General features: G+C 42.3%; 1 protein-coding gene across 7 annotated transcripts in view; it reads left to right on the top strand.

Annotated features, from left to right (window-relative positions):
• Positions 1-19275, top strand: part of sugct (succinyl-CoA:glutarate-CoA transferase) — a 395299-nt gene that overhangs the window by 142144 nt on the left and 233880 nt on the right. For 4 of the 7 annotated variants that reach the window (XR_007247336.2, XR_007247337.2, XM_048529018.2 and 1 more), the window contains exons 10-12: positions 7367-7438; positions 9916-10013; positions 10482-10563. Coding sequence is in view for 5 of the 7 variants with exons in the window: in XM_048529018.2 (XP_048384975.1) it covers positions 7367-7438; positions 9916-10013; positions 10482-10563 (252 nt within the window). In the remaining 2 variants the exon portion in view is untranslated. The remainder of the gene's footprint in view (positions 1-7366; positions 7439-9915; positions 10014-10481; positions 10564-19275) is intronic. The other 3 variants (XM_048529015.2, XM_048529016.2, XM_048529013.2) reach the window with 1 other exon arrangement.

Below are 19275 nucleotides of genomic sequence, written 5' to 3'. Positions count from 1 at the left end.
AGTCTGTAGTTCAGTGTTACTTACATGGCAATACCTGAGTCCATCTACAGTGTTTGAAGGAAGTTGGGTTAAAGAGTTTAAGTAAGATAGAAAGAATTTTCATGGTGCATGTAGCATGGTTGAAGCTTGATTCTCATTTACTTGGGCTATTGAGGAATAAAAGTGTTGCTGGCATGAAGAAGGTGTGGTTGGAGACTGTAGCAGGGACATTATGTCACATTCCTCTGGATTCAATGAAATTGGGTCAGGAGAGGATAGTACTATTGAATTTTGATCTCAATCCTACTGTATGCATCTGCTGCTTTGCCAAGCTGATTCAATTTATTACTCCTTACACCCACTCAGTTTATAATCAGAAACTTCCTACTGTCATACTTGCTCAATTCATCAACTATCTATCCATTTTCACCACTTATCCACTCACTTATGCGATTTCATGCCTCTCCAGGATTGTTGCTCTCACCAGTGCGCTATATTCATCACCATATTGCTGTTTCTTACTTAGTGACTTATACTTCCATGGAACAAAGTGGTGATGGTGACAGGAAATAGAGAGGAGAGTTTGAATCAGAGAACATCTCGATCTTCAAGCCCAGTTGAGTTGGAATTAAACATGGTACAATGGAGATTGTCAGTACCAAAAATAATAATTGAGGAGCAGTGGTGAATATACTGATAGACCTCCTCTTCATATTGAACATGATTCCAGAACGGAAAAGTTGTCTACAGCATGAATGGGTTTGTGTCATAGGACGTTGAGCTGATCTTAGCTTGTGTAAAGTGACCAGCACCATGGAGAATCAAGTGCAGTACCAAAATAAGTACATGCACAATTTGATTAGGGTCGTGCACATCCTGGATGCTGACACATTTGCTGCCATAAAAGGGATAAAAAATGCTTTAAACTTGGTCTCAGAGAATAGCATTGACTTGTACCTGATCTGAAAGCAATTTTCAATAAGATTGTAGCACCAAAGTGTGGTTGGCTATGCAAGGTGAAATGGAAATGCAAACTCCACTCAAAGCACACAGGCTGCTCAACTATTGCAACCCCATCAATCAGCACCCAGTATACTGCATTGAGTACCAACAGTCAAGCCTCCCTGACAAGTGTAGGAAGATACCATCTATAGTGATCCCTCACTGGCTCCAAAACTCCAAGGTCATTGCCAAAGAACATCTCATTAGTTAGAACGGAGATCTGAGAAGCTTGTGGCTACCTGGGCTGAAGCCACAAGATATGTAACACTGAGAGGTGGAGAGAAAAAGATAATTTATAATTGCTCAAAGGGATGCAAAAGTGCAATCTAAGAGAATGTTGAATTAATAAGCACATTCCTTTTTATTCTTCATCTTAGGTTCGCCTTCCACAGGAAGGAAAACAATAATAGACACCCCTGCATCCTCCTCAAGGCCCAAGCAGAGTGCTCTGTCAGATGTGGACAGGCCGACGAGGGGAGGGGACCTTTTGGATTTGGTGCTCGGCAATGAGCCAGGACAGGTGTCAGATCTCATGGTGGGAGAACACTTTGGCGACAGTGACCACAACAGCCTCACATTTACCATAGCCATGGAAAGGGAAAGGAACAGTTACCAGGGGAAGATATTTAACTGGGGTAAAGGAAACTGTGACACTATCAGACAGGAGTTGGGAAGTACAGATTAGGAGCAATTGTTCCACAGAAAGGGCACAGCAGACATGCGGAGGCTGTTTAAGGAGCAGTTGTTGCGAGTGATGTATAAATTTGTTCCTCTGAGACAGGTAAAAAGGGGTAAGATTAAGGAGCCTTGGATGACAGGTAGAGGTGTTTCTTGTCAAAAAGAAAAAGGCAGCGTACGTAAGGTGGAGGAAGCAAGGGTCTAGCACAGCTTTAGAGGATTACAGGCTTGCTTGGAAGGAGCTCAAAAGTGGACTGAGGAGGGCCAGGAGGGGGCACGAAAAAGGCTTGGCAGGAAGGATTAGGGAGAACCCGAAGGCATTTTACTTATACGTGAGGAATAAGAGAATGATCAGGGAGAAGGTAGGGCCGATCAGGGATAGCGTAGGGAACTTGTGCGTGGAGTCTGAGCAGTTAGGGGAAGCCCTAAATGAGTTTTTTGCTTCGGTTTTCACGAAGGAAAGGGACCTTGTAGTGAATGAGAACTTTGAGGAGCAGGAAAACAGGCTTGAACAGATCAAGATTGAGGAAGTTGATGTGCTGGAAATTTTGGCAAACATTAAGATTGATAAGTTCCCAGGGCCAGACCAGATTTATCCTAGGTTGCTCCGGGAAGCGAGAAAGGAGGTTGCTAAGCCGCTGGCGAAGATCTTTGCTTCCTCACTCTCCACGGGAGTCGTACCGGAAGATTGGAGGGAGGCAAATGTTGTTCCTCTTTTCAAGAAAGGGAATAGGGAAATCCCTGGAAATTACAGACCAGTCAGTCTTACGTCTGTGGTCAGCAAGGTTTTGGAAAGAATTCTGAGGGACAGGATTTATGACTATTTGAAAAAGCATAGCGTGATTAAAGGGAGTCAGCATGGCTTTGTGAGGGGCAGGTCATGCCTCACAAATCTTACTGAGTCCTTTGAGGAAGTCACGAGACAGGTTGACGAGGATCGAGCAGTGGATATGGTGTACATGGACTTCAGCAAGGCATTTGATAAGGTTCCCCACGGCAGGCTCATTCATAAAGTCAGGAGGTATGGGATACAGGGTGATTTGGCTGTCTGGATTAAGAATTGGTTGGCTGACAGAAGGCAGAGAGTGGTTGTAGATGGTAAGTATTCTGCCTGGAGGTCATTGCTGAGTGGTGTCCCACAGGGCTCTGTTCTTGGGCCTTTGCTCTTTGTAGTTTTTATAAATGACTTGGAAGGGGAGGTTGAGGGCTGGGTCAGTATGTTTGCTGATGACACAAAGGTTGGAGGTGCCATTGATAGTATCGAGGGCTATTGCAGGCTTCAGTGAGACATTGACAGAATGCAGAACTGGGCTGAGAAATGGCAGATGGAGTTCAACCTGGATAAATGCGAAGTGATGCATTTTGGAAGGTCGAACTTAAATGCTGAATGTAGGATTAAAGGCAGGATTCTTGGCAGTGTGGAGGAACAGCGGGATCTTGGTGTTCAAGTGCATAGCTCCCTCAAAGTTGCCACCCAGGTGGATAAGGTTGTTAAGAAAGCATATGGTGTTTTTGCTTTCATTAACGGGGGATTGAGTTTAAGAGCCACGAGGTTATGCTGCAGCTCTACAAAACCCTGGTGAGACCACACTTGGAATATTGTGTCCAGTTCTGGTCGCTGTATTATAGGAAAGATGTGTGGAGTCTTTGGAGAGGGTGCAAAGGAGGTTTACCAGGATGCTGCCTGGACTGGAGGGCTTGCCTTACGAGGAGAGGTTGACTGAGCTCGGACTTTTCTGTCTGGAGAGAAGGAGGAAGAGAGGTGACCTGAACGAGGTGTACAAGGTAATGAGAGGCATTGATAGAGTCGATAGCCAGAGACTTTTCCCCAGGGCAGGATTGACTGCCATGAGGGGTCATAGTTTTAAGGTGTTAGGAGGAAGGTATAGAGGAGACGTCAGAGGGAGGCTCTTCACCCAGAGAGTTGTGAGCGCATGGAATAGTTTACCAGTGGTAGTTGTGGAAGCGGAGTCATTTAGTGACATTTCAGCGACTGCTGGACATGCACATGGACAGTAGTGAATTGAGGGGAATGTAGGTTAGGTTATTTTACTTTTGTATGAGGATTATTCCACGGCACAACAGGCCGAAGGGCCTGTACTGTGCTATACTTTTCTATGTTCTATGTTCTATGTGTCCCCTGCCCCGAACTCTTCCACCAGCCTCAAAATTCCGGCCATTTGAGGACCTCAGATGGGATGAGAATAGTCAGGTCACTAATTCTTGCTTGTTTCAGTGGTGTACAGGAGAGCGTCAGGAAGACTACTTTGGGAACTTTACAGGTCCCTTCCACCCACAAAATCACTGGCGGGGCATCCATAACATTCTGCCCATAGTGTGTCCATTAATTAACAATGGATAATTAACTTAGACCTAATTACTCTTTCGCAGACGGTCCAGGGCCAGAGAAGACAGAGGTTGATTGTATTTGATATTTTGTTAGGCTTTTCCAGCCTTTCTCAGCACCTGTCAACATGAACCCTGTTTCACAGAACTCTCACAGCAATTGTAGCAGTCTTGCTAGGGAACAGAGAAAGCTGTTTCAAGTCTGGATACCTCCGTTCTACCCACATGGTAACGAATGCACCATTTCCAGTTTGTCACTTGCTTCTTATCTAAAGATTAATGCTGCATCCCCACTACACTATTGGAGTGAACCTCATTACTAAATGTTGCAAGAAAATACTGTGTTGTATACTAAAGCATTTGTACAACGTTGAACCTTTGCCATTGTTGTTCCACTTTGGTAAATTGAACAAAGCTCTTTGGGCACATGCTGATGCCAGTGTGTTGTGGTTGGTTGTGCTTTGGCTTTTTGACTCTACGTGTTTAGAAACCAAGACAGAAAAAAAAAATTAGCTGGTTTCGTCATTTGGGGTGCTTAGCAACAATGCCATTAAGCCCTTGGGTACTGAATTGTTCACCCTTAACGTTATAACTCAGTATTTCAGTCATTCAATTTGCATTTGCTGCAATAATTGATATTTCTAGTGTTGACTTATACTCGGATTCAGATTGCTAGGATTCTGCTTTTCTACAGAGTCTGATATATTTTGCTCTGAAACCCAGAAGAGCAAAGTTTAACAGCAGTATCACAGTTTGGGAAAAAATGTTTCAGCACTTTACATGGGTGCTATCATGTAGTGCTATGCTAAGGCAAAGATGCATGCTGCAGAATGAAAAGAGCAGTAAAGCTGCCATGAATACTTGATTTTGCACCTGATTTAGAATCTCACTTGAATTGTCTGCATTTGACCAAAATGTGGTCAACTCACGCTTGCTTGAATTTTCATTTTTTAAAATTTAATGCAAGTGTAGGACAATCCCAGATCACTCACTTTATTTTGAACATACAACATAGAAGAGTACAGTACTGTACAGGCCCTTCGGCCCATGATATTGTGCTGACCTATTATCTGACTCTAAGATCAAACTAACCTGCATACCCTTCATTTTACTAGCATCCACGTGCCTATCCAAAAGTCGCTTAAATGTCCCAAATGTATGCTCCACTACCAATGCTGGCCATGCATTCCACACACCTACCACTCTCTGTGTAAAAACCTAGCTTTGACATCTGCCCTATATCTTCCTCCAATCACCTTAAAATTATGACCCATTATGATTGCCGTATCCCCCTTGGGAAAAGGCCTCTGGCTACCCACTCTACCTATGCCTCTCATAATAACAAAGTGTGGAGCTGGTTGAACACAGCAGGCCAAGCAGCATCTTAAGAGCTTAGATGCTGCTTGGCCTGCTGTGTTCACCCAGCTCCACACTTTGTTGTCTTGGATTCTCTAGCATCTGCAGTTCCCATTATCTCTATGCCTCTCATCATGTTGTACACCTCTATCATGTCACTTCTCATCCTTCTTCGCTTCGATGAAAAAAGCCCTAGCTCCCTCATACTTTCCTCAAGGGGCGGTACGATGGCTCAGTGGTTCGCACTACAGCCTCACAGTGCCAGGGACCCGGGTTCGATTCCAGCCTCGGGTAACTGTCTGTGCGGAGTTTACACATTCACCCTGTGTCTGCATGGGTTTCCTCTGGGTGCTCTGGTTTCTTCCCACAGTCCAAAGGTGAGCAGGCTAGGTGGATCGGCTATGCTAAATTGCCCGGTGTTCAGGGGTGTGTGGGTTATAGGGGGATGGGTTTGGGTGGGATGCTCCAAGGGGTGGTGTGGACTTGTTGGGCCGAAGGGCCTGTTTCCACACTGTAGGGAATCTGATCTAACCTAATCTAATCTAATCTATTCTAATAAAACCTGCCCTTCAGTCCAGGCAGAATCCTGGTAAATCTCCTCTGCACCCCCGCCAAAGCTTCCACATCCTTCCTATAATGAGGGGACCAGAACTGAACACGGTATTCCACGTGTGATCTAACCAGGGTTTTATAGAGCTACAGCATTACCTCGCAGCTCTTAAACTCAATCCCCCTGCCAATGAAAGCCAACACACCATGTGCCTTCTTAATAACCCTCTCAACTTTGGCAGCGACTTTGAGGGGTCTATGGATATGGACCTGAAGATCCCTCTGTTCCTCCACACTGCCAAGAATCCTGCCATTAACCCTGTATTCTGCATCCAAATTCGACCTTCCCAAATGAACTTCACACTTCTCTGGGTTGAATTCTATCTGCCACTTCTTTGCCCAGCTGTGTATCCTATCAATGTCCCGGTGGAACCTACAACAGCCCTCCACACTATCCAGAACTTCACCAACCTTCGTGTGATCGGCAAACTTACTAACCCACCCTTCTAATTCCTCATCCAAGTCGTTTATAAAGATCACAAAGAGCAGACGTCCCACAACAGATCCCTGTGGAACGCCACTGGCTACTGAGCTCCAGGCTGAATACTTCCGTCTGCTACCACCCTCTGTCTTCTATTGGACATCTAATTCTGTATGCAGAGAGCCAAATTTCCCTGAATCCCATGCTTCCTTACTTTCTGAATGAATCTACCAAGGGGAACCTTATCAAATGCCTTGTTAAAATCCATATACACCACATTCAGTGCTCTACCTTCATCAATGTGTTTTGTCACCCCCTTAAAGAATTCAGTAAGGCTTGTGAGGCATGACCTGCCCCCCTCAAAGCCATGCTGACTATCTCTAATCAAACTATGCTTTTCCAAACAATCAGAAATACTGTTTCTCAAAATCCTCTCCAACAACTTGCCCTGCATAGACTGCTCTCAAATTCTCAGGGTTACCCCTATTCCCTATCTTGAACAAGGGTACGACATTTGCCATCCTCCAAGCATCCGGCACTACTCCAGTTGACAGTGAAGATGCAAAGTTTATTGTCAAAGTGGCAGCGATCTCTTCCCTCGCTTCCCGTGGAAACCTCGGGTATATCCCTTCTGGCCCAGGAGACTTATCTATCCTCATGATTTTCAAAATTTCTAGCACATCCTCCTCCTTGACATCAACCTGTTCGAGCATAGCAGCCTGTTTCGTGCTGTCCTCACAAACTACAAGGTCCCTCTTACTGGTGAATACTGAAGCAAAGTATTGATTAAGGACCTTCTGGAGAAATCACCTTCCTTCTCTTGATAGAAATCACTATAAATATGGTCTTGTGTGTTCCTGATGGTGACAAATTTTTGAATAGGCTTAGTTAATCAACTTTAGTTGCATCCTGTTTTTAATTCTTAGCTTCAACTTCAAATAAGTGTTGACCATTTTTAAACTTTCTCTTTTGTAGGCTTTTGAGACAAAGGATGGCTATCTTGTGGTTGGAACAGGAAATGATCAACAATTTTCAGTTGTTTGTAATGTAAGTTGTATTTTCTTTATACTTGCACATGACTAATGGGAATAAATTATAATGAGATCACAGATAATAAAGTGTGAAGCTGGATGAACACAGCAGGCCAAGCAGCATCTCAGGAGCACAAAAGCTGACATTTTGGGCCTAGACCCTTCATCAGATTTGTGTTCTCTATGTAAAGCTGCAGTTATCGGTAATTATTTACTGTGCCACTCTTAACCAGAGTCATCTTTGATGAGAAAGGTTGACTTCTCAAGTTGTAGAGATCTCTTCCAATGCTGTGTGAATATTGCAACTGTGTCAGCAAGAAGTAATTTCTGTTAATGCTTACAGCTTACTTGCTATGTAAATGAAGCCTCGATTCCTCTTCAGGCTTCAAACTGACAGGAAGTGAAATTGAATGAAGCTGTTCTGGAGGAAGAGCCCCATTTCAATCCATTGTTCCCAGGTTGATAGTGCTGTTAAGAAGGCTTACGGTGTGTTAGGTTTTATAGGTAGAGGGATTGAGCTCCGGAGCCGTGATGTCATGCTTCAACTGTACAAAACGCTAGTGCGCCCTCACTTGGAATATTGCCTGCAGTTCTGGTCGCCCCATTACAGGAAGAATGTGGAAGCATTGGAAAAGGTGCAGAGGATATTTACCAGGATGTTACCTGGTCTGGAGTGAAGGTCTTACGAAGAAAGGCTGAGGGACTTGGGTCTGTTCTCATTGGAGAGAAGAAGGCTAAGAGGGGATTTAATAGAGACATTCAAGATGATCAAAGGATTAGATAGGGTCGGCAGTGAGAGTCTTTTTCCGAGGATGCTGATGTCAGCTTGTACGAGGGGGCATAGCTATAAATTGAGGGGTGATAGATTTAAGACAGATGTCAGATGTCAGAGGCAGGTTCTTTACTTGGAGAGTGGTAAGGGTGTGGAACGCCCTGCCTGCCAATGTAGTTAACTCAGCCACATTAGGGGCATTTAAACAGTCCTTGGATAAGCATATGGATGATGATGGGATAGTGTAGGGGGAGGGGCTTAGATTAGTTCTCAGGTCGGCGCAACATCGAGGGCCGAAAGGCCTCTTCTGCGCTGTATTGTTCTATGCTCTATGTTCTACGTTCAGGTATTCGCTCCTGAGTCATATTCTACAGGATTGATTTAAACTCTTATGTTGAAACGAAGAATGCTTCATCTGCACAACAGCAGGCCTCTCTTTTAAAGAAAATGGCAGTGGATACACGATTGCAATAAAGGGGCATAAGTCAACCAACCCCATTTTATTGAAGCTGCTTGCACCTTTGTGACACGAGGATAGACAAGTACCACAAACCACACAAGCAAGTTTAGCATCAAACATGCAAAAATTCACTCTGAACCATAACGTCCAAGCTTCGTCATAATGAAAAATACTCTTCTTAAGAACCACAAGTAAATCAGTCTACTATATTGGGAAAAAAAGTGTCATTTAGATAAATTTTAGTCCATCTGCACTTTATTTAAATGAACAACCTTTTTGTTCAAGTTCCCAGTGGGATTGGTGATAGTGCCCATCTAGTCAGGAGAGCTTTATCTGTTACTGAGAACACTCTCTGCTACCCTGTATTGGAGTTTATAGAACTCGCTGTACTTCCTTTCGCCTTTTCATGAGCAAAGTCGTGAAAGAAGTCCCTGACACTTGATTAGTGTTATTGACATCACTGATTCTATCTTGAAAAGGCCTGGTTATGTAGAAATTCAAGTCTACTATTACCATTGTTGAACTAGCTCTTAGATTGATGCCTGAACTTCTCTGTCTCTTTCATGAAAGCTTGATTGGAAAGGCATGTCGTCTGTCTTGCAAGTGGATAGTCCTTCCGAGGTTTATAACACCGGTTTCTAGAGTAGGGACATGTAAGGTTTGATAGCTTCTTGTTTAATCAGCTCCACCACAGTCGCTTTTCAGAGACTCTGCCTCCGTTACTAAATCTCTCCATGAGTAAAGAATTTGGAGGGGAATTATCTTTCTCAGATACTTGGATGCTGCAATTTGCAAATGATTCTTTGCCAGCAACGCTGTGATAGGAAACCAAGGACATAAAGAACACACAACAGTTAAAGTGAAGCCACAAGTAGTGCTCCAGTAAAATGTAGAGTGCATGACACTTGGGTTTAATTCAGGGTGTTAGCAGTGAAGCTCTGAATGGATTGGAGTTGTCAAAAGCCACAGAGATGTGTTACAGTAAAACCAGGGTTATTCTTCAAGACTCAAAAATTTGACTTTTATTGAAGCACCTTCATGAAAAGAGAGAGAATGTGGGGCTCCCACTGCCTCCCCAGCGTACAGATCTCTGTCACTGCCACTAAATATCTCTCTGGCTTTCTCTTCTATGTTACGCACTTCTTCTGCATAATTACTCATTGGTTTGTAGCCTAATCACAAAATGTAGCTGCTGTATTTAAAGGAGATTGCACTGAATAGTATCCACAAATATCAATTGACCATTATTGTTGCTCACTAGATCTTGTCCTTACCTGCACTAAGTCAAGATCCTAGATTCAAGATGAATAAACTTCGTGTACAGAACAGAAGAGAACTTATTGATATCCTGTGTGCAAGGTTAGTCTTAGTAATGGACATAGACTGTGCATTGTAATACATATATTGATGAAGTAGCCACCCTATTATTATAGAAGGTTCGGCATTGTTAAAAGCTTAATGTGGGAAAAGTTAAGTATAAGATGTTATTCATACCTTTTTAAAAAATTCCTTGGTGCATTTTACAAAGTAGTACATAAATAGAAGTTATGATACTTAAGTATTTTCCTTTGCTGTGAATATTTAGTTAATTGCTGCAGGCTTTGCATCACGTGCCATTAAAGCAGGTGTGCTCTCGCCAGCCAGTGAGGAGTTGCAGCCAACAGTAACATCTTCATTGAGAACTTCAAACTTCTTTCACATTTAAAACAAAATGGCAGGATGTGTTGGCACCATGTGATCATGTGATGAAAATATGGAGAGCTGGAACCCCCACCCAGAATGATTCCATTATTTTGTTGATTGATGCTGATATAAATGAACTCTCAGCAGTGTGATTTGGTGTCCGAGTGCTGGCCTTACCTGGACCTTCAGGGAAATGGGACAGCAAGCTTATAAGTGGGCTGGAAAGGTAAGTAGATTTTCTTTCTACATGTTTTCTATATGGGCCAGATGGAGAGCAGTTGCTTCTGTAGACCCCATAAGGAAACTTTGGAGCCCTAGGCTGCTTTCTCTGACAGGGATCACCTACCCTGTACCACCATTTCCTTGCGGGTTACCAGTCTCAGGCCCCTTCCTGTTTTGCCCAGCTTGCAATGATGGCAGTTCAGGCAGGCATTGTGGCCTAGTCTGTGTAAATACGTTGTGGATTTGTGGAAATATGGTGGGCTGTCATTTCAAGAGTCTGTTCACATGATGTGATGATGATGTTCTAGGCCATTTTGGACAGGAAACAGCTTAGTGCAACCTGGCTGCCTATAGAGCAAACACCTCCATAATAAAAATCCTGCAGTTTAATACTTCATCCTTCAGGAACATTGTGGAACTTAAAACAAAGTGAAAACTGGCAGTGATGATAAAAACTATTTTGAGATCTACCAGGTCAATTCAAAAAAGTGATGCACCAGGGAAGAGGTGAATAGTGCAGAAGAAGCTCACCATGCTCTCCACCCTGAAAGATCACTGAGTAACAAAGGGTGTGAGCTCAGATAAAAACAGGCAGCTCCGGGAATACCTTGTTTTAAAACAAGAGTAAGTAAGATGATGTTAACATTTGTAGTACATTGTGCTATGCAGGCCCTTTCCACTTAAAACAAAAAGACAGGAAATGTGTGATCATATGATTAAAATACAGAGAGCTGGAACTCCTACCCAGAGAGATTCATTTACTTTGTTCAAGCTAACAAAATTGAAGCAAACATAGTTTGCCTGCATTCCTGCGCTTCATGGGGGAATCCTTTTAACTTCTGAGGAGTCTGGTAAAGCCAGAGAAGCAGAGTTCCAAATCATGTGAAGAAATATTAGGAATTCTACTGAAACTTTTTCTAACCACAACTACTGCCAATTGCTAAAATTTTCAGATTTCACAAACACAACCAATATGATTTGTGAATCTGTCTCCCAGTTTGTATCAATTTTAAAGAACTGTTGATAGCATCGAGGGCTATTGCAGGCTTCAGCGAGACATTGACAGAATGCAGAGCTGGGCTGAGAAATGGCAGATGGAGTTCAACCTGGATAAATGCGAAGTGATGCATTTTGGAAGGTCGAACTTAAATGCTGAATATAGGATTAAAGGCGGGATTCTCGGCAGTGTGGAGGAACAGCGGGATCTTGGTGTTCAAGCGCATAGCTCCCTCAAAGTTGCCACCCAGGTGGATAAGGTTGTTAAGAAAGCATATGGTGTTTTTGCTTTCATTAACGGGGGATTGAGTTTAAGAGCCGCGAGGTTATGCTGCAGCTCTACAAAACCCTGGTGAGACCACATTTGGAATATTGTGTCCAGTTCTGGTCGCCCTGTTATAGGAAAGATGTGTGGAGTCTTTGGAGAGGGTGCAAAGGAGGTTTACCAGGATGCTGCCTGGACTGGAGGGCTTGTCTTACGAGGAGAGGTTGACTGAGCTCGGACTTTTCTGTCTGGAGAGAAGGAGGAAGAGAGGTGACCTGATCGAGGTGTACAAGGTAATGAGAGGCATGGATAGAGTCGATAGCCAGAGACTTTTCCCCAGGGCAGGATTGACTGCCATGAGGGGTCATAGTTTTAAGGTGTTAGGAGGAAGGTATAGAGGAGACGTCAGAGGGAGGCTCTTCACCCAGAGAGTTGTGAGTGCATGGAATAGTTTACCAGAGGTAGTCATGGAAGCAGAGTCATTAGTGACATTTAAGCGACTGCTGGACATGCACGTGGACAGCAGTGAATTGAGGGGAATGCAGGTTAGGTTATTTTATTTTTGTATGAGGATTATTCCACGGCACAACATCGTGGGCCGAAGGGCCTGTACTGTGCTGTACTTTTCTATGTTCTATGTTCTAAAACTTAGCAGAATTCAGAGAATTTGGAGACTTTTAAATAATCCTATCAGAGACAGGCTGGTAGGGGGTTTAAGACATGAAGGAGCCCAGAACAGATTACTGGCAGAAATCTATCTAGACTTAAAGAAACCACAGAAAATAGCAGTGTCAATAGAACTAGCAACCAAGGATGCTCAACAGGTAAGTCAAGTATGAGAGTTCACAAAATGGCAACTGAGAGGCCAGCAGCAGCGCAGATGCAAAACTACCAGTGCTAGTATAATCAAGCTGTATGCAGAATTTGGTGTTTAAAAAAAACATTCACATTGAACAGAGATAGTAGAAACAGCAGATGCTGGAGAATCTGAGATATCAAGGTGTAGAGCTGGATGAACACAGCAGAAAATTTTCTGAAGAAGGGTCCAGACCCGAAACGCCAGCTTTCCTGCTCCTCCGATGCTGCTTGGCCTGCTGTGTTCATTAACCTCACACCTTGTTAATTCACATTGAACAGATGTGTTGGAGGAAGAATCATGAACAACATAGAGCAAAAGTACAGAAACTGATGGGTAGGAAGAAAATCTGCACAATGCAAAAAGGGCTGAAGAGGAAATGTTATTAAACAGACTGGTCATTGCTGCCAACAGTAACCAATCCCTTACAGAATAGCAGGCCAGTAGAAATGGAGGCGAACACCAGAACAGCTCCTCCATTGATAAAGTGAGTAGCAGAATCGCCTGAGCCACACAGCATTGCAACTCTAAAATTGTACTAAGAACGTACATGGGTAAAGTGGTATTTTTAAGGGTTGTATCAATGTGTATATTCACTTATATGAAAAATTGTCTGAAAATTGTCCTCTACACACTGACAAAGGAATTTTTCCAGCTTTGTTGAGAAGAATATGGTTGTGGAACATCAAACTTAACTCGGCTGAAGTAAATGGTCTGTCTGATTCTGAGACTGATTTATCACAAATTCTAAGGAAGCATGCCAGTGTTTTCAGTGGGGATCCAGGAAGAATGGGAAAGGTCTCTGTCAAATTGAAATTCAAAGATGAGAATTGTGTAAAATGATGCAAAGCTAGGGGCGGCATGGTGGCTCAGTGGTTCACACTGCTGCCTTGGAGTGCCAGGGACCCGGGTTTGATACCACCCAACTGCAATTGTCTGTGTGGAGTTTGCACATTCTCCCCGTGTTTGCATGGATTTCCTCCGGGTGCTCTGGTTTCCACCCACAGTCCAAAAATGTGCAGGCTATGCAGGTGGATTGGCTGTGCTAAATTGTCCATAGTGTTCAAGGATATGTAGTTTTGGTGGGTTGTAGGGGCATGGGTCTCGGTGGGATGCTGTGAAGGTTGGTGTGGGCTTGTTGGGCCGAAGGGCCTGTTTCTACATTGTAGAGATTCTATGATGTGGGCTATCAGCTATGACATAAACAAAGCGGAGTGCCTTATGCAATGAGCCCAAAGATCAAGGTAGAATTAAAGAGGCTAGTCAAAACAGGTGTTCTTGAACCTATAAATGAGTGTGATTGGGTCACACCTGTAATTCTTACAATGGAAAAAAAATAGATTGGTATGCAGCTGTGGTGATTTTAAGGCCACTGTAATCTGGTCCAGTGTGCTGAGCTGTATCCTTTGCCTTTTAATTGATGACCTATTTACTAGACTAGCTGGAGGTCAGCTTTTCAGTAAAATTTTTCAGTAAAGTTGACCTCAGTCAAGCCAGACAATGCATAGCCTGAGTCACAGAAATACTTCTGTTAGAGGACTATTCGAATACAAGAGACTTCCATTCGGAATCATATCTGCATGTATGTTATCAATCATCTCAATAGATTAAGTTTTAAATGGGTTGTGTTGTCTTGAAGATATTTTAGTCCCAAGAGAATCTCAAAATTTCAATGCTGCTGTACAGAATCTTGAAGATTTTGGACCAATAGTATGGCTAGGAATTTATGCTTGTAACTGACCACAGATCAGTAACCAGAATATTTGAGTCTCATACAGGAACACCTTTTCCAGTATCTGTATGCAGAGGCAGGCTTGCTATCAGCTCACACTTAGGCAATTAAATCTTGGCAATCTAACTTATATGGGCTCATTGATGGGCTTTCTAGATTATCTTTGCCAAATAAATCAAAAACAATTAGGCCCCACATTGAAATATTCTACTTTAAACAAGTCGAGAACACTCTGGTAACAGCAAAACGAGCTAAGAGGTACATTAGAAATGACCCACTACTATTAATTGGTAGTCTAGCAATAATACCACTGGGCGATTGCTTCCCTGCCAGATGTTGCACGTGTAGTTTTTTCAACTGTAGGGGCACACTGTAGTGCTTAAATCATGGCTGCTGTGTATTCAAAATTTGCAGTGCTTGCCTTTAGACTGAGAAAACTGACAGGTTAGGATGAGTGCAGTAGTCGAGAAGTTGAAATGTTGAGTGTTCATAAGTTCTCCACTGCTGCAAAGAAACTAGCTTTATGGACTGGCATCAGAAAATTGATCAGCAAAGGTGCCAGATTGTTGTATAAAAGTTGTTCGCTAACTGGTGTAAATACATAGAGTGGCCCTACGTGCAATTCCAATCCCACACTGTGGTTGACTTTTGATACCCTTAGGGCAGTAACAACTGCCTTACAATGTTACCCAAGAACAAATATAAATAAATTTTATCATAAAATAAATTCATAAATGCTCTATGTTACAAAATATTTACAAATCACAGAAAAGCTATAAATTTACCCTAAAAAAAGTAGCAGGCAAAAATAACAAATCCTTCACTTTCTCACCAACGGATTATAAATCCAACCATTATAGCTTCCAAAATGAAGTGGACACATATTAATGTTATTATTGACAAAATTGTTTCAATTTACTTGAAAAGATGTATGCTGTATTCTTCCTTGTCTATTATCCATGCAAAAGATAGCCCTTATCTGGGTACCTGAATCAGGTTAACCAGCTTTGAAAATTTACAAACCTCAAATTTGCAATTCTAAAGAGCTGAAGTGTCTCCAGCAGTCTGGTTTATTTGAAGATCTCAGTAGGTCTGGAAGCATCTGTGGAGAGAAATCAGAGTTAATGTTTTGGGTCGAGTGACCCTTCCTCAGAACTGAGGAAGGGTCACTCGACCCAAAACATTAACTCTGATTTCTCTCGACGGGTGCTGCTAGGCCTGCTGAACTTTTCCAGAAACTTCTGGTTTTGTTTCTGATTCACAGCATCTGAAGTTGTTTTGGTTTCTTCTTTGAAGATCTGCCTAATCAGCTGTGCCAAATTGAGCATGTACCATGATGATGACTTGAACATGAGACAGTCGGGTTTCTAAACCTTCCGTCCATGATGTATTTCGCATACGTTGAATGGGTCGCCAGACTGCCTTGTCATTTGCTGGGAAACTTTAACATTTTAAAAGGTTGCAATGATCCCTTTAATTCTCTCAATAATCAACTTCTCAAAACTGGCCCACTGTTAACTGGGCCATTGCTTCCCTGCCAGATGTGTACGTGTAGTTTTTTCAACTGTAGGGGCACACAGTAGTGCTTAAATCATGGCTGCTGTGTACAGTTAAAAGGGATAAATACGTGAACACCCAAGGGATAAGAAATGTTATGGTGGAGGTGATGAGCCATTGTAGTTGGGCATCAATGATGGAACATCTAGAAAAGGAAATGGCAGATTAGGTTTGAAAGATTCAAGAGCCCATGAAGTGCTTCCAGTAAATAGTGATGCTTGCAGTAGATGCTGGTGAGGAATCTGTACGCCAATAAGCCCTAATTTTTGGCAAGTTAACCCAAATAGACTGAAAATCAGGGCCTGTAAACCTACACTGTCCCAATCAGCAGTCAGTGCAAAATTAGACTAATTTTATCATCCTAAATGATGACTTGCATGGTATGAGGGATGTAGAAAGGAGGAAAATCTAACTTCAATTATTCAACTCCTTTCACAACCTCATCATCATCCAGTGAAATATTAATGAGGTGCAGTTACTACTGAGTAAGCAGATGAAACTTCAGTTTCTGTCGTATTAGAAAGGAAGCTCTCTGACAATACAGCACTATTCTTTAGCGTCAGCGTATGCTGCATGTTTGTGTCTCTGGAGTTGAGTTGGAATTCAAGACCTTACGTGAAGAAGAAAGTGCTCGAACAATAAGCTGAGGAGAAAGAATGCAAAAGGCCAGGAAGGTATTCACTAAGGCCACACCAGGAGAGATGCATTTAAATACAAGGAAATACTGGGTAAAGTGTGGCTCTTTGCAGTAAACCAGGGGAAGTTACAAGAGTATTTCAGAAATGTTCACAATTCTGGAAATATTTTTAATAAAGTAAATCAGGTAAAACGAGTTCTGCTTCTCAATGACTCAACACTTATCAAACATAAATTTAACAGCGTTAATGTTTGGGTCCGGTGACCCTTCCTCAGAACTGAGGAACCAGTTCTGAGGAAGGGTCATCTGACCCAAAACATGAACTCTGTTTTTTCCCTTCACAGATGCTGTCAGACCTGCTGAGCTTTTCCAGCAACTTTGGTTTTGTTCCTGATTTACAGCATCCACAGTTCTTTCGGTTTCTATAAATTTAACAGCATCAGCAGAGAATCTAAGGGGAACATTAGCAAGAAATCCTTTAGGACTCATTCTTAGAGCACAGGATTCCCTGACACAAAATGGTGGAAGAGTCAGCAATGATTTTCAAAAGAGACATGGATGGACATTTGAAAAACAAATGCAAGTGTGTGGGAGAAGGACGTAAGGGCAAAGATTTAAACTTCACGTTCCCGGATGCAAATTAAATTGAGTTCGTGTAATCAGTTTGTTTTACGAATCCTGAATGATTCCCCACGTTCATTCAGTTAAAGACTATAGGAGTGATGTGAGTATCCTGGCACAAACACAGGGTAATTACCATAAATTCAAACACCACTCACTCCATGTCTCTCATTGATCCAGACTACTTTCAGCCTCAGTGCCTTAGCTGTTTGATTTGAGTTTTTTTTTCAACCCACAATTATTCTAGCTCAGAAAGCACCTACTCTGCATAGAGTAGACTGCAGGATAAATCCTACCGGAGTCCCAACACAGGCTAACCACTAACTCCAGGTTCAGCTATTCCAATTCTCTTCTGATCAGCCTCACATTCTCCAACCTTCACAAACTTCACGTTGTCTACTGTTCCTACTCCTATCCTAACTCATCCCATCCTGTTACTCCCAAGATATGTCCATTCATTCATTAACCCCATTACCTCCGTTTTAACTTCTCATTCTCGTCTAAAACACACTCTATGGCATTACCACTCCATATCCCATAAAGTACTTCTAAACCTGCAACATGGAAAACTCTGCATTGTTCTATGGCAGGCAGCATACCACTGGTGACTGTGACTTCATTTATCAAGACCCAAAGCTCTGGGATTTCATTGCAAAATTTCATTATTTTGCTCTCCTCCTTTTTATACCCTCCTTAAATTGTAATTCTTTAGACAAGCTTTTAGTCTGCCCTCCGAGTATTAGTGCCATTGTTTGTCTGATTACACAGGAGATTCTGCCAACGTTTTTTGATGACAAAAGTGCTACATAAAAATGAGAATTTTTAATTCAATCTATTTTTCTAATCAATCTCTTCAGAGATGTTATTACACACCTGTGGAGCAGGTAGGACTTGAACCCAGGCCTTGGGGCCCAGGAGTATGGATGCTACCACTACGACACAAGGTGGTCCCTTCAAAACAAGTATGGCTGTTGCGGACAGAATCTGATACCATATGTAAAGTAAATCCAATGTAATGTCAACATAGTCTGCAAAAGCATTGGAAGGAAGGTATGAATGGATTTGTAAACCCACCTGGTCTTGACTTAAATGTCAAGAGAGTATTTTCTCTCTGATCCTCACCCTCTACCTGTATAGACAGCTGAGTGAAAACATGTATATGGAACATCCTCTGAAATAAGATGGTTACAGTTTCAGCCCAGCTCCAGTTTGGTCACAACCGCAGGTCATGAAACGTTCTCAGGCTCATAACAGCAGCATACGTTCTGTCTTCAGTATCTATAATATCTGATTGAAAGCAGCACATCTGACTGGAGTTTAAATAGGGTGTCTCTAATGATGTATTCAAAGAAACCAGACTACTGGAGTCACTTCAGCTCCTTAGAATTGCAAATATGAGTTTTGTAAACTTTCAAAGCTGTTCAACCTGGTTTAGGTATCCGCATAAGGGCTATCTTTTGCATGGATAATAGACAAGGAAGTATACAGTGTACATCTTTTCAAGTAAATTGAAACAATTTGGTCAATAATAAAATAGTTACCAATCTAAACAAAATTGTAGCTTGGCAAATTGACCCTTAAGTGTCAATCTAATGGCAGCATTGAAAATTCCTGATGGTCACTTTGTTCAAAATTGCAGATTAAAACTATGCCTTTGAAATCTGTAATCTCTTGACAGCCTGTGTTTCTGAGCTGTCATTCGACACAGATTTAGAGGTGTCCCTCGTCCTATCTATTGTCCTGAAGAGTGCAGTTGGCTGAAGTTTCAGGATTTAAAAAAAAATTAAATGTCAGCTGCTCCTACTAATTGTTTTGCCTTTTGCAATGTTTTCTGGATTACAGCAGATGGCTGCATGTTTTAAACTAAAATGTCAGTAGATGGAACTGCAGACCTTAGGATTTGGTGGGCTTTTTCCTCCCCTTGTTGGCAGCGACACAGTTCTGGCAGCTAATGAGCCATTTTATAGCAAGTATAAAATTGTTAATTTTGAGCCTCGAGTTAACAATGTTTTATATTATATTTGACCTGACCGTTACAATCTGATAGGAAGA

The sequence above is a fragment of the Stegostoma tigrinum genome, chromosome 5 (assembly GCF_030684315.1).
Source record: "Stegostoma tigrinum isolate sSteTig4 chromosome 5, sSteTig4.hap1, whole genome shotgun sequence".
In the NCBI taxonomy this organism is placed as follows: Eukaryota; Metazoa; Chordata; class Chondrichthyes; order Orectolobiformes; family Stegostomatidae; genus Stegostoma; species Stegostoma tigrinum.
This window is presented reverse-complemented; position numbering and strand designations above follow the sequence as displayed.